Consider the following 14,295-nt stretch of genomic DNA (forward strand, 5'->3'; position numbering starts at 1 on the left):
GGCAGGCGGCGGGGAATGTCTCTCTAGAAGCGGGGCGCGCCCTCCTCTCAGGGGCGGAGGACCCCCTCTTCGGACCGGACGGCGGCTGGATGCCCACCTAAGGCGCACGCGCCTGCCAGGGGTGTCCCTCCCCCCCAGCCCGCCAGGAGGACGCAAGTGGCGAGAGGACCCCTCTCTGGACTGGACGGCTGTTAAGGCGCAGGCGCGCGCCGGGATATCCCTCCTCCCAGCCCACCAGGAGATCGCCCCTGTCTGGGCTAGACGGCAGCTGGACGCCCACTTAAGGCGCAGGCGCGTGCCAAGGGTGTCCCTCCTCCTCTCCAGGAGGTCGCAGGTGAACCCTTCTCTGGACTGGACAGCTGCTAAGGCGCAGGCGCGTGCCAGCGGTGTCCCTCCCCCCCCAAGCCCACCAGAAAGCGCAGGTGGCAGGAGGACTCTGTCTGGACTGGTCGGCTGGTCGACCACACTCTGGACTGAACTGGAGCTGAGGCGCAGGCGCGCGGCGGGGTCTCCCTCCTCCCAGCCCACCAGGAGGTCGCCCCTGCCTGGACTGGACGGCAGCTGGACGCCCAGCTGAGGCGCAGGCGCGTGCCGGGGGTGCCCCTCCTCCCCCAGCCCCCCCGGAGGTGGCCCCCCACTGAGAGCCCGGGCTGGCTGCGGAGAGATGCCCCCCTTGGCGGCGTCGGGGGCTGCCTGAGGGCGGCTGCTGCGCCTTCCCCCGGCCCCGCTTGGAAGATGCGGCTCCCTGGGATTACTACACGTGGCGAGGGGCGCTGAGGCGTGCGCAGCTGCGGGGCTCGGTGGCGGGACGCGGCGGCTTCAATGGCTCCGACTCCCAGGAGGGGCCGCAGGAAAGATGCCCCCGCCCTGCCCGGCGCCGCCTCCACCTTCTGGGCCGTGATGATCCTCCTGGGCCTCCTCATCGCCTACTGCAGTAAGTGCCGGGCGTGCCGCGGGGGACACAGGCTGCCCCAGGGACTGCAGGACGGCTTACTTCTGAGTAGACGTGCCTAGGCGCGCGCTCTCGGGCTGCAGTCCTAGCCACACTTACCTGGGAGTAAGCCCCACTGACTTTAGTGCGACTTCTGGGCTTGGGCTCTCAGGCTGCAGCCCCAGCCACACTTACTTGGGAGTAAGCACCATTGACTAGAATGGGACTTACTTTTGAGGAGGCATGCCTAGGCTTGGGCTGTCAGGATGCAGTGCTATCCGCACTTACCTGGGAGTAAGCCCCATTGACTATAACGTGACTTATTGCTGAGTAGACATGCATAGGCTTGGGCTCTCTGGATGCAATTCTATCCCCATTGACTATCATGTGACTTACTTCTGAGAAGACATGCCTAGGATGGGGTGCAGAGGCACATGAGGTTTATATAGGCCAAGCTGCCCCAAAGACCCTGGTGCTCTTCAATCCCCAAACTGCTTATTATGGAAGCAGAAAGGCTCACTCAGTGGTGTAGCTAGAGGGGGGCAAAGCACTAAGTTTTGCAGGGAGCCTCACTATGCGTAAAAAAGGGTCCCTCTGTCTTCCTTTCAGAGCCACGGGGAGGGCAAAACAGAGGCATGTGCAAAATGGGACCCCTTGCATGCTGTGGTGAGGCTTCCTGCAAAATTTAGTGCTTTGCACCCCCTCCAGCTACACCACTGGGAGGGGGAAAATATGCTGAGCTGCTAATGGGTCTTGTCTGCCTGAGTCCTCTATTGGCAACTGCAAGTGAAATTGGTGACCCTAGATTTTAATTGTATACACAAGTCTTTTAAAAACTGCTGTTCTTGGTTACTGCAAGTCCCACAGCAGAGATGGAGCAAACAGGTAGGGCCTCTGGGATCCCTTCGGCCCCTGGAGTGTGTCCAGGTGGGCCCACCCCTTGATATCAGCATTGCTTTCATGGTTGCATCTGCACGTACACAGAGAGATGGAAAGAAAAGTGTACTCTACGATTGGGTCATTGTGACCATGGGTAGATGTGAAAGAAGTTGCAGTGTTCACTTTTCTTTGCAAAAATCCCTGTGCATGTCCCTGTGTCTCTTTGACACATTAAAGCATTCACCTCCTTTTTGCCCCCTCCCCACACCTGGAATGGCTCTGAAGGGAAGGGGCCATCTGCATAACACAGGGTGGCTCCCTGCAAAACTTAGTGCTTTGCCCCCTCTCTAGCTACGCCACTGGGCTCACTGCTTGGATCTGTGACCCAGCCAGTTCTTGTGTAGCTGAAATTAGTGTTCCAAATTCTTTTATTTACTATCTCTAACTGAAAGCAGATTTCTTTTTATGGTGTTTTGTCCATACCCTTTTCCTGATCCCAACTCCCGCTTTGCAGGTACTTGTAATTCAGAAATACATTTGTGCTGCTTTCCTTCAGTGACAGAAAACTTGCTTCTTGGGCTGATGACTTGATACCTCCAACATTGCGTGTAGTGATGTATAGCTCAGTCCATGTTGCACTACATTATTGAATTGTAAGAGAACAAAATTTGACTTTCCTTAGTATTATTTCAGCAATATAATATTAGAATATATTCTACTACAGTGGTTCCCAAACTTTTTAGCACGGGGACCCGCTTTTTACAATGACAATCTATTGGCCCCCACCTAGACTTAAAAAATCTAGAATGAAATAATATTTGTATTTATTGACATGTAATAATAACCAGAAAAAAGATTCTTCAACATTTATTTCCCTATATTTACACATATTTGCAAACTGCAGGAGCTCTTTACAGGGCAATTAACAGCTATCTGATTTTTGAAAAGCCCCAGGACTTGAGGAAGTTATCTGATCTTTCCATCACCTGTGTTTTCATTGTAGGCTCTACTGCTACCTGACCCACCAAAAATCTGGTTGCAACCCAACAGTGGGTCCTGACCCACAGTTTGGGAACCACAGTTCTACTATATTTCTACTGGTATAGTGTGTTACTTGAATTTAATGTGTATGCTATTTTCTGACCCTGTTTTATCTGAAGGATACAGAGTGCCTGGTAGTGGAGCTTGTATGCCATGTTGGATGCAGTTCGATTTAAAAGATAATGTGTTTAATGTATCTTGTTTGTGATGTAAAATCTTGTAATGCTGATCAGTGACGTTTATCAGACAAATGTGCACTAAGGCATATTTGGTCTGCGTTGGGAGGGGGAAGGCTGCCAATTTGGTCTGTTCAGTAACAAAGGGAATGCAATTTTCTTAGCTTCACAGAAAACTGCACAATTGAATACCTATTTAGTTGTGTCTTTAAGAACAAAGCTTAGTTATATCCAGTGTTTTCCATTTGTAGTGACTGTAAAACTGTATGCTGGAATGTCATTGTGATCCTTTCTATTGTAGAAAGAAAAAAATTAAACAATGTTGCTTATGATGACCTGCAAATCATGTTCAGGGAAATGAAACTGACATCACAGTGCATGTCTGTATTCTTCTGTGTATCTTTGCTCTCTCTCACTCACACACACCACTCTTATGCATGTCTGTTTAGAAGTAGGTCCCACTGTGTTCTGTGAGACTCACTCCTTGGTAAATGCATATAGTGTTGCAGCCTTAGTGAATGTTTTTTTAAAAAAAACATTATGTTGCTTCTCCTGTTAATGTAGAGATGGGAAAGTGGTCAAAGGCATGAATGTAATAGAATGCTCTTCTATAGAATGTATACAATGCTCTTCTATAACTTGAAAAATTGACAAAATTCCCCATCTTGGTTCTAAGAATCTTAAGGATTCCAAGAAGCATTTTTCAAAGTTATTGGAATGTACTCATGTTTCATTGTGGAGGAAATTCCTCCCATGTTAAACATCTAACAAGCATTTGACATGGCAATGAGAGACAATAGATTTAGAAGTCTTTCTAAGTTACTCTTTACAATACCCCAAATGCAATTATTTTTTTATTGATTGTAAAAACACAGAGTTTCAATCTGAATATATAATCATAGTCACGTATAAGCTACCATTTAAAGTAAAAACGCTTTTAATTCAAATTTCCATTTTAGGAATTCATTCTGGTTAAAAATCAAATGATAATGTTTAATTACAATTTGCTGTTCGACAATAAAAAAATAAGTTTAATAAAACAAAATATTACTGAATATATTTTACAAAAGTTATTACAAGCCTAAAAGAGTAGTAGGTAACAGTAACTAAAGATTCCAAGTGTCATGGAACTCAGAAAGAATTAAGCAGTCATGGCTCACTGAAATGTTTTTATAGCCTTGGTAGAGGAATCCAAACTGAATTCTTTCTTGAGAGTAAGCCCCACTGAACTCAATCAGACTGACTTCTGAGTAGATAAGACTGTGTTGTGATTAACTTTTCACTAAGCAAATACTAGACAAATCTATTTTAAACCATGCTGTGTCTGTCTGAAGCCCTACAACTCTGAGAAACCCCAGTTTAAATATGCAGTGTTGAAACATTCCACCACTTACTTTTAGGGCCCAATCCTATCCAACTTTCCAGTGCCGATGCAGTAGCAATGCAACTCTGAGGTAAGGGGACAAACATTCCCTTACCTTGTGGAGGCCTCCATAACTAGCCTCCCACCACAGGATGCAGTGCACATCCCATTGGCATGGCAAGTTGGATAGGATTTGGCTCTTAGGCTGTAATCCTATCCATGCTTACCTAAGAGTAAGTTCCAGTAGATGCAGTGGAACTTACTTCTGAGTACAGTAGAATAGGATTGCACTGTTAATGACTGAATGCACAATTATAACTTGCATAGTGCCTGCCTGTTTAGAAGAGTTGTTAGTAACCTATATTTTTTGTCTGGAAGAACACTAAAAGTTTTGTATGTCTGTGTGGTGTGAAGGAAAGCAATTCTAATGCAGCCTGTGTCAACAACTTCCATCACTTTTAATAGGATGCATGTTGAAAGAGTCTCTCTTCCTACTCAGGTACTGAAATAAAAAGTTGTGTGTTTTGAATATTACATATTCAAATAATTTAATTATAACTTAGTAAATATTTATGGTCAACATAATTAGGAAATTAAAACATGGACATCAGCAACACTCTCTATACACCTCTTGAATACACTTTAGAAAAAAAAGAAAGAAACCAACATATAGGCAATGTGTGACAACCTTAGCTCAAAGAAATTACAGCAAAAGCAGATGTAGAATGCAGACTTTGCGCATTTAACCATTATGGATTTGACAGAGTTCTTAAGTGTAATTGAAACATTGTTCCTTCTCCTTGTTTCAACTGTTTGTATTAAAAATATTTTTACTTAGGGTGGCTTTGTGTCTTTGAGAGGATATAGCTGATGAACATTGTAATTTCAATTTAGTTCATAAAATTCTTTTGAGAGCCTTTAGATTGGCACTTTATTATAATCATACATATTTTTTTAATTTTGATAAATTATAGCTGTCCCTTCAAGTCCTGAGAAATGGTAATCTGACAGTTTTCTTTCCTTAAATATTTGGTTTATATTTAGGGATAGTAGCTCCACCCAATGGTTGAAGGAGAAACCTGTACTAGACCAATTAGGTTAGTTGCTATAGTGATAAAGCTTTATCGGGCATTTCCTCTGGAGGAAAATTCACCAGAGTTATGAAGGCTTTTGCTTGGAGGCAGTAGAAAGAACTAGAAAGAAGTGACTGTGATAAAATCTTTTTCTATGCTGCATTTTCAATTGTGTTTAATTTTCAAATAGCAAAATAAATGTAAAAAATGCCATAAAACCGTATCCTGTGCTTGCGTTGAGCAGTCAGTCTTGTCACAGCAGAACAAAACATGATTTGGAACCTGATCTCTAATGGACTTTAATTCTACAAACTCATTAAACTCTGATGGACTTGAGAGAAATGACTGATGTAATTTCTCAAAATATGTCAAAAGCTCAAAACTTCAGATGTCAATAGTGAAAAAGTCACATGCTTGCAAGAAAAACACATACACAAACTATGAATATACCATAAGGTTTTTTCAGGTTTATAGGAAGCGTCAGAATACATCGCAGTTATCTCACATAGGCAGGTTCAGAATACATTGCAATTATCTCACAAAGCAGATACCAAGAAGCAGTGTTGTCATATTTGTGGTGTGCTAAAAATACTTCTTCTGTATCTGAAATATAAAATAGTATCACATATTTCAACAAAAGATTAGTCTAGTGTATTGCCTACCTTTCAGTTTTAGAGAGTCCATATTTTGGTGATTGCTATATGATTCCAATGCAGTAATGGCATGTATTTATTTTACTAATAATTGTATTGATCATTTTAATCCTCCCCATTTTACCTATGATAAAATGGCTTGAGTTATCCCTCTGTATATCAGCCAAAGGATACTTCTGGCTGCTGAAATTAGATGAAGTTGTATGATTGAGTCCCTTTGTTTCCATATCATTTTCTGCAGTTCCATCCTGTGGTGTCATAAATATATGGAAACTCTGCCAGGCATCTTGGATATCTGCAGAATTTCAGAACTACTTGTATGCATATTTACATCCCTCCTTGACAATGGTGCACGTGCTTCCCAGTTGCTTGAACAATTTTTTTTTTTAGGCTGTCAGCGTGTTTTCCCTAGAGAAGCTTCTTTATTTCAGAGGTAAAATTGACAAGTTATTTCAGATCTCTCCAGTGAAGGAGCTTCTTCCAGGCTCACTACAGAAGTAGGGAATGAGCTTGTCAGTTTCACTGCTGCTCTTTCAGCCATAACTAACTTTTTCTTTGAGTAGCATGCACAAACATGTGCACTTCCAGCTGCCAATTCCTTTTTTTTTTCCTGATGGAAATTTAATCAGATGTAAGGAGGTTTTGGGATCATTGTATGCACCAGTAGAAGAACCGTAACAAAATTACAAGTCCAACCTGGAGGATTATTGTGGCATGCCTACCTGATCTATGACAAGGGTGTCAAACAAAAGGTCTAGAACCCAGATATGGGTACAGAAACTCCAACCCGTGTGATCCAATATGTTTATCCAACCCGTGTGATAATTAGGCTCTCCTAGTGCCAGCCTTTCAGAAGTGCTTCTTCTGCTGAAGCTCCGGGAGGGAGAGATGGAAGGATGTCTTGGAAGGCAAGGAATGCTGCCAGGGAAAGGGCAGACCAAGAGGGGGTGAGAGAAAGATGCTCCCAAGGAGCCCAATTTTCACACAGGCTACCCTTTCAACAGTACCACTTCTGCTGAGTGGATCTTCTACTTAAAAGATTTCTCAGTTACTGATCTGTAAAGAGACTCTTCAACCACAGACAGTACAACTGAAAAGGTGATAATTGGGCTGTCCCATATCTTTATGATCAAGTTTTGCAGTTTTTTCCTGTAATTTGCGACTAAAGTGTTCCTGTATGAAGAAAAAGTGCTCATTTCCAGCCATCATCTGTCCAGTTACATCACTTCCTGCTTAGTTATGTCACTTCCAGCCCAAAGCAGGCACCATGAATGCTATTTGGTCTGCTGTATGAAACAAGTTTGACACCCGTGTCTATGATATCCTCAAATACAATTCTAATAGTAAGATGCAGTTGTCTTTGTAGGGTAGCTAAAAATCCTTCTGACAAAACCTCAATAATGTGAAAACTGCTACCATTTCTCTTCCCCAGTCCTTTCATTCTATATATGGAGTAAGTCCCATTGAACTAACAACCCAATCTTGAAGAGTTCAGGTTTGGGCTCTAAGTGAAGCTCACTTCTGAGTAGACATACTTAGGATGACTCTGTTAAAGAACATGACTTCCTTTTACAGCAGGATTGTCTCTCTTGGAAACAGGGTTGACCCAATATGGTCTCGCATTTTTGACACTACTAACTGATATGGCAAGAAGAAAATGCAGCAGCTCTCATGCTGCTGAAGTATTGCCAGAAGGGACCTTGATAAGAATGCAACCAGGTCCTTGCTTGTGAGAAAGTTGTAGTTTCATATCTTATTACATTTGGGCACGAAAATACTTTGGTAATAGGAAGAGGTAGGGAGGGAGGCCGAACATAACTCCTTGTCATTAAGAGAGCTTTTAGCAAGTACGCAATAAAAAGGAACACTTGTCTTTTTCAATAACGGCCACTCAGATGACATGCTTCATTCATGAAATATGTTGAAAAGCTGTCATAGTGATAGAAGGTCATGATTATCTTGTGCCAAACCCAACAAACAGAAGTGCTTTTTTAAAAGGACTGTCACAATAGCCCAGCAATTTTCAAGCCTTTTCATCTCATGGGCCACTGAGAAGGGCCGAAAAGTGTCAAGGCACAACAGTTTTTTGACAATTGACAAGGCACATGGCACTGCTGGTGGCGGGCTCATATCTTCCACTAGCCCTGCTAATATGTGACCCTCCCCCAAACTCCTATGGCATACTTGCAGACCATTCTTGGCACACCTGTGTGCCACAGCACAGTGGCTGAAATTCACTGCAGTAGCCCTTTTCTAAAGCTCTGGGCCATTACATTTCTGGGAGAAAAAACCTGCTGCAGTGAAGCCTCAGTTTAATAGACCTCTATAGTAAATGTTGGCTTTCTGATGTTGCAGAAATCTGTAAAATCCCTGTCTTAGTGAGTTTCCTCTTGGTGCAGAGGGATCTTTCTAAGGTAGTTAAGAGCCCAATCCTATTCCCCACCACCACCACCACCACCGCTGCCAAAATGGCTACCACTGCCTCCTGGGAGGGGGAGTTTTGGAGGTCTCCTCTGGCTAAGGGAACAGTTGTTCTCTTACCCAGGGCTAAGTCATTGGCATGGGGGGCAGTCTGTGTGGACCTGCGCTAGCTAAATAGCTGGCCCAGGCCTGTATAGATCTGTGCTACAGGTTTAGGTCTGACAAGGATGTTAGGATTTGGCAGCCACTGCTGCCACCGGACCCATTCTGCTTTCCCTACCCATGTTGCTGAGTTGTTTCACCCTCCCACATTCCGCCCTCCCCCACCCCTTCTGCCTCCTTTCTCATCTTTGGCAGCAGGCAGTTCTGGATCCTCTGGTACGGTTGGGAAAACTCTGACCTTCCCACCAACATTCCTAGCAGCAACCTACCAAACATGCTGCCAGAGTGCCTTTTACGACCGGTACTGACTGCTGTATAGCAGTCAGTATTGGTGAAGGAAGTGCATCAGCATCACCTGTCCTGGATATGCTTGGGCCATGAGTGCCAGAAGGGGCTTAGAGGTAAGCTAATTTACTTTTCAGGGTTCTGCTGATGCTCGCTTCTCCTCTGGCACTGGAAGCCAGGGCACTTTGAGAATGTTCTTCCACTTATTCTGTTTATTTATTTATTAGATTCATATTCCACCTTTCTCCCTGAAGGGCACCTGCTTCCAGAGGTTGTGGAGAAATGTCTCTCTTCCTAGAGCACCTTGAGGAATTTTTGTAGACTGTCCTGATAACCGGTCTGGTGGAGCCCAGGAAAGTAGGGATGTGCTTTGGAAAGCTCTTTCGGTGTTCCTTCTCCACCAGGGCCCTCTAGGAACATCTGCATTCTTAAGTGCCCTGATGGAGAGAGCCCAGTGGCAGAACCAAGAGGGCTCTCTGAGGCAGGAATATGTATTGGAATTGCGGAAGATATTACCGAGGAGACAGGGTGTGGTGTCCACAGTGCCCCTTGCTCTGAGTAAATGCAGGATTAAAGCCCAGGTGGTAGCTGGAGGTGTGCTGCACAGCTGCAGCCACTAGAGCATAAGGAGATCCTCAGGTATATAGGGAGCACCTGAGGCAGAAAGGGTTTGGTGGGTTTTGAAGGAGTGCAGGTTGGAGAGGAGACTGGCTGACTGACTTGGTTTATGGAATTGAGAATCAGACTGGATTGTGACTGGACTTTGGCTTTGGACTTTGATTTGGATACCTTGACTGATTGGACTGACCTACCTGGAACCTGACTTTGGATAGTAACTTGGCTTATTGGCAACTCTGATTGATTGGACTGGTTTACAAGGCCCAGTGGCTTGGGATTTGGCAGAACAGAATATTGGGGAGAAAGGATTTCAAGATTTTTTGTTTTGTTTTAATGGACACTGCTTCCCAACGGTAGTCTGTAAATTGAGAGTTCGCAGAACTATGTTTTTATTCAGTGTTCAGGCATCCCCTGGTATCTGTAAATCCAGTTAGTAGTGGTTTCAAATGGCCCCCCTGCACCCCACTGCCTTTGTTTTTCTTCATTATATTTGTGTGGAGTGAGGTGCCTTGCTTGAACAAACGCTATAAGCAGGAAGCTTATAGCTAGACAAACCTAGAAGGGATGCTAATAGAGAGCAGGAAGTTAATGTTCACTCTTAGTCTCCTCTCTAGCCTGCAGGCTGCCTGCCTGTTTGTCTGGCTATAAGCTTTATGCTTATAGCAAGACATGTTCTCACTTCGTGTGACTGTAATGAAGCTAAACAAAGTAATGGGGTGCAAGAAGGTAAGGTGAACTGTGGAGATCGGGTCCTCCTTATCCACTGTTTCCAGTATCGGGGGGGGGGGGGAGGAACCTATCTCCCATGGATATGAGGGATGCCTATATTTGCGCTCTCTCTCTCTCTCTTTTTTCCCCAGAAGGCAATCTTTCCCCTTCAGTCTGTTCAATCTCTGTCAGGTTTATTATAGATATTTCAAAATATTATGATGATGATCGCTTTATCATATTAGAAAAGCAAAGCATAAAAATGGCCATATCTTTTATATGACATCCCAGATGCTCTTTTAAAGAGGGCATACTTTTGAATTAAAAAAAGGTACTTTAAAATTAATGACCTCTACAAAATACCACCTGTCAGCTGCTGTATCCAAACTGACACTGGAAAAATATTCTGAATAAAGGCAGCATAGCTGATTACATGGTACTGTCCAAAGCTTAATTTGAACAGAAGCTCTCCTGCAGTTATCTTCAAAACCTATTTGTAAATGGAATAAATGAACTGTTGGCAAGGAAGGGAGGATTTTTGAATATGCACACAGTAGTTTTTCTTCACCAAGGTTACCAAACCCATTCCTTATATATTTATTAGGGCGAAGAACATTCTATGCAGAGCTTAAGGCTGTACTCCTATACAATTCAGTGGTTCCCAAAATTTTTGGAGGCCCTAGAGATTTATTAATACCAAGGGGTGTGGTTAGAATGGTGATTGGGCAACAGAGCCGCCCCATAGCAGCTTGTTTATCTCTTGATGCATGTAACCTAATCTGCTCTGTCAGTTTCACGACCCAACAAAAACTGGGCTACGAGCCACTGTTGAGAACTGCTGGTCTAAAGAGTTATTACCACTGCTTAAACATAGAATCATGGAAAAGAATTCTTTCCCCAACTGCTGAAATTTACAGTGCAATTCTACACACGTCTATACAGAAGTTAGTCCCATTGTGCACAATTGGGCTTACTCCCAGGAAAGTGTGTATAGGACTGTAGCCCTAGTTAACATTGATCAATGCAGTACCATTTCCTAGGCAAGTACAGCTCCTTTGGAAGTGTTTTCACTAAGTTTCCATTGTTTCATCTTCAGATGTAGACTTACTTGTCTTGAAATGCTTTGGGACTGTAATTGATTTTTTTTTCTTCTTCTTAAATATTCTCCTGCTCTTACCAGAATTTTTGAAGGATTTTTTTTTTGGCTTGCAGTAATCTGCCCTTTGTATCTTGCCTTGTACATGTCTTCTGAACCTTTATGGATTATTCTATTTCCACTTGTGTCAAGCAGTACTTTTTCATATAAGAATTCGTGTTTTTTTAAAATTTCTATACGAGGCAAATGTTTTCCTGTCTATTCTACCAACAAGAATGGCATCATAGGGTTAATTCAGAACTTAGGTTAAACTTCCCAAAGTGTTGCTTTCCCGGGCTAAAGTACCACATGTTTTTCCACAACTATGGAGCATGTCTTGCAATGTAACTGGTGCAAGAGAGTGGCTGGATTTCAGAATGGATTGGAGATGTGTCTGTAAAATGGCCATTACAATATGAAAATTATCACTGGCAAAGTTACTAGCGTTACGGTCAGTCAGGTCAGAGCTGAGATTCTGGCAATGCTTGGAAAAGAGCACTCCCTCCTGTTCCCTTGAGCTGTTCTGTCATGGCTTTGTGTATGAGGTCTGGGGAAGGAGAGATGACAGAGGACACTAGTGCAGACTGTTAGTGGCTCTTGCTTGCACTATTTCATCATCATTTCTATACCATAGTCTTTCGAGAATGAAGGTTGCCAACAACATCATCATTTCATGACTTCAGTGCAAGCTCGGCCACCAGCCATAAGGAGCCAAATGAGAACTTTTCTCCCCATTCTCACCCAAGTTGGCCTGAAGGGAGAATGCACTGAAGGGAGAATGAAGGGAGAATGCACTGGCAAGCACTTAGAGGCACCAGTAAAGTTAAATCATGATTTTCATGGAGCCGGGCTCTGAAGATCTGAGAGGCATGAGAATGGAACCCCTTTGAATTGTCTGCCTCTGCTACTCAGAGCCTGGGTCTTGCTGATAGTGGTGACTCCAGTTCATACCCCTAGAAACAAGTAGTTGTATGGCAAGGAAGAGCTGGGACCAGCCCAATGACTGGTCCTGGTGTCATTCCTCAGGCTATTCATTTGAGAAGACAGGACAACATCCTTATATTTCTAATGCTGTTTCACCAAAGTGTGTTTGTGTGTGTGTGTGTTTGGGGTGGGGGGGGTGGAGAAACCTGCACTACACTTGAGTTGCACATTGCAGGTCATAGGTAGTGATCCTAATACACATTCACCCGCTAGTGGGACCCATTGAAAAAGATGGACTTACTTCTGCATAACAGGGCTCTGTTAGTAAAGCTGTGGTTCAGGTCTGAGCTATGCACGTCTACTGAGAAGTAAGTCCCATTATAGTTAATGGAGCTTACTCCCAGGTAAGTAGGGATAGGATTGCAGTCTCACTCACTTAACTGTATCTCAATTTTTTTGTCTGGATTGGGCTTGGTTTAAATGTACTGCCCCTAAACTATGATAAATAACTGTAAACTTGGCTTGTGGTTTTGCTGAAGAGGTTGTGTTTCATGCAAATTGTGTTTACTGTTGCCTTGAGCTGCATTCACTTTTCTTTTTTTAATTAGCATTACAGATTCCATGCAATATGATTACCATGATGGTGTATCATTCATTCCCAATGCTAACTCTATAATGAACTCCAGTCCTGCAGTCCTTTTAAAACTGACCAACAAGTGTCCTGGTGTACTTAACTTGCAAGACAGGTTCATTAAAATGTCTGTCTTCCAAGTAAATATGTGTGTTGGAAGAGAGGTATCAGAAGTTAAATCTGTTTACCAAACCCTTTCACGTGGCACATAAGGGTACTTGTCTTTGCTCAAGTGACTGACTGGGATGAAGAGGACTAATCCTTCTAAAACATTCATACAGAGATGCTTGAAGTCTTAGCTTAAGACTCCAGGTCAATGTCAAATTCTCTCTTCACTGCCAATTTCTGTTCATGGACAATACAGTGAGGATATTTATAACAAAAAACCGAACGTTCGTGTTCGACTGTCACAGTTCTAACGTGTGCGACTGTCTTACATGAATCTGAGAGATCAGTGGTTTCCATGTTCAATATTATTGTTGGATTTATATTCTTGTAGATGACCTCATCACTCAAAATACAATCTCTTTTTAATATTTATTTATACATTCTTGGCAAGTAGTTATGAGCACAGAGCTCATTCTTGTAGAGCTAAGTCTACACTGGCATACCTGGGGGGGGTCGATAGGGGCAAATACTCCCAGGTGGCACCCTGCAGTGCCACCACTGCCCTTCTGCAGCCACAAACGCTTTTTGCTTTGAAAATAGAGCAAAAAAAAAAAAAGGTTGTTCAGAGCGATGAGCAACTGTTCAAAAAATACCAGAAGTAATCATGGTAATGTCGTCATGTCACTGCAATTACTTCTGGGGTTGGTGGTATTTATGTTCCTGGCGTTGAAGCAGCAGGAAACCAGGAACATAACTGCATTGTATGTGATTTGCCTGATGGTTTTTTTAATTATGAGAATACCTCTTTCTAGTGCATTTAATTCATGCGTTCAGCTACCAGGGCACATGTGTACAATAATCAAGGGCAAAAAAACTTCAGTGATGTGCAGTGCTATCCTATCTTGCACTGGAACAGGCAGGCCAGGAGGCCTGCGCTGTATCCAGCACAAGATTGAGGCTCAAAGTGACGTAGCTGCAGGTAAGGGGAAACTCTTCCTCTTACCTGAGGTAAGCCACTACAGCCCCAATGCGTCTCCTTGGGCTTGCGCCACCTCTGTAGGTGGCTTGTAGCTGCTCCAGAACGGGGGCTAAGATACGGCATATCTGCTGCTCCTTGATCGCCCTCTGCCTGCCCTCCCCGGAACGTCTCCCTCCCGAGTTCGGCCGATGCAAGGCTCCCTGCCAGT

The 14,295-nt window shown here is 43.7% G+C and overlaps 1 protein-coding gene across 1 annotated transcript in view; it reads left to right on the top strand.

Annotated features, from left to right (window-relative positions):
• The first annotated feature begins 467 nt into the window (after positions 1–467).
• Positions 468–14,295, top strand: part of TAFA5 (TAFA chemokine like family member 5) — a 297,491-nt gene continuing 283,663 nt past the window's right edge. The window contains exon 1 of the mRNA XM_066634315.1: positions 468–934. Within this exon, the coding sequence (XP_066490412.1) occupies positions 823–934 (112 nt within the window). The 5' untranslated portion in view covers positions 468–822. The remainder of the gene's footprint in view (positions 935–14,295) is intronic.

The sequence above is a fragment of the Tiliqua scincoides genome, chromosome 7, assembly GCF_035046505.1.
Source record: "Tiliqua scincoides isolate rTilSci1 chromosome 7, rTilSci1.hap2, whole genome shotgun sequence".
Taxonomy (NCBI): domain Eukaryota; kingdom Metazoa; phylum Chordata; class Lepidosauria; order Squamata; family Scincidae; genus Tiliqua; species Tiliqua scincoides.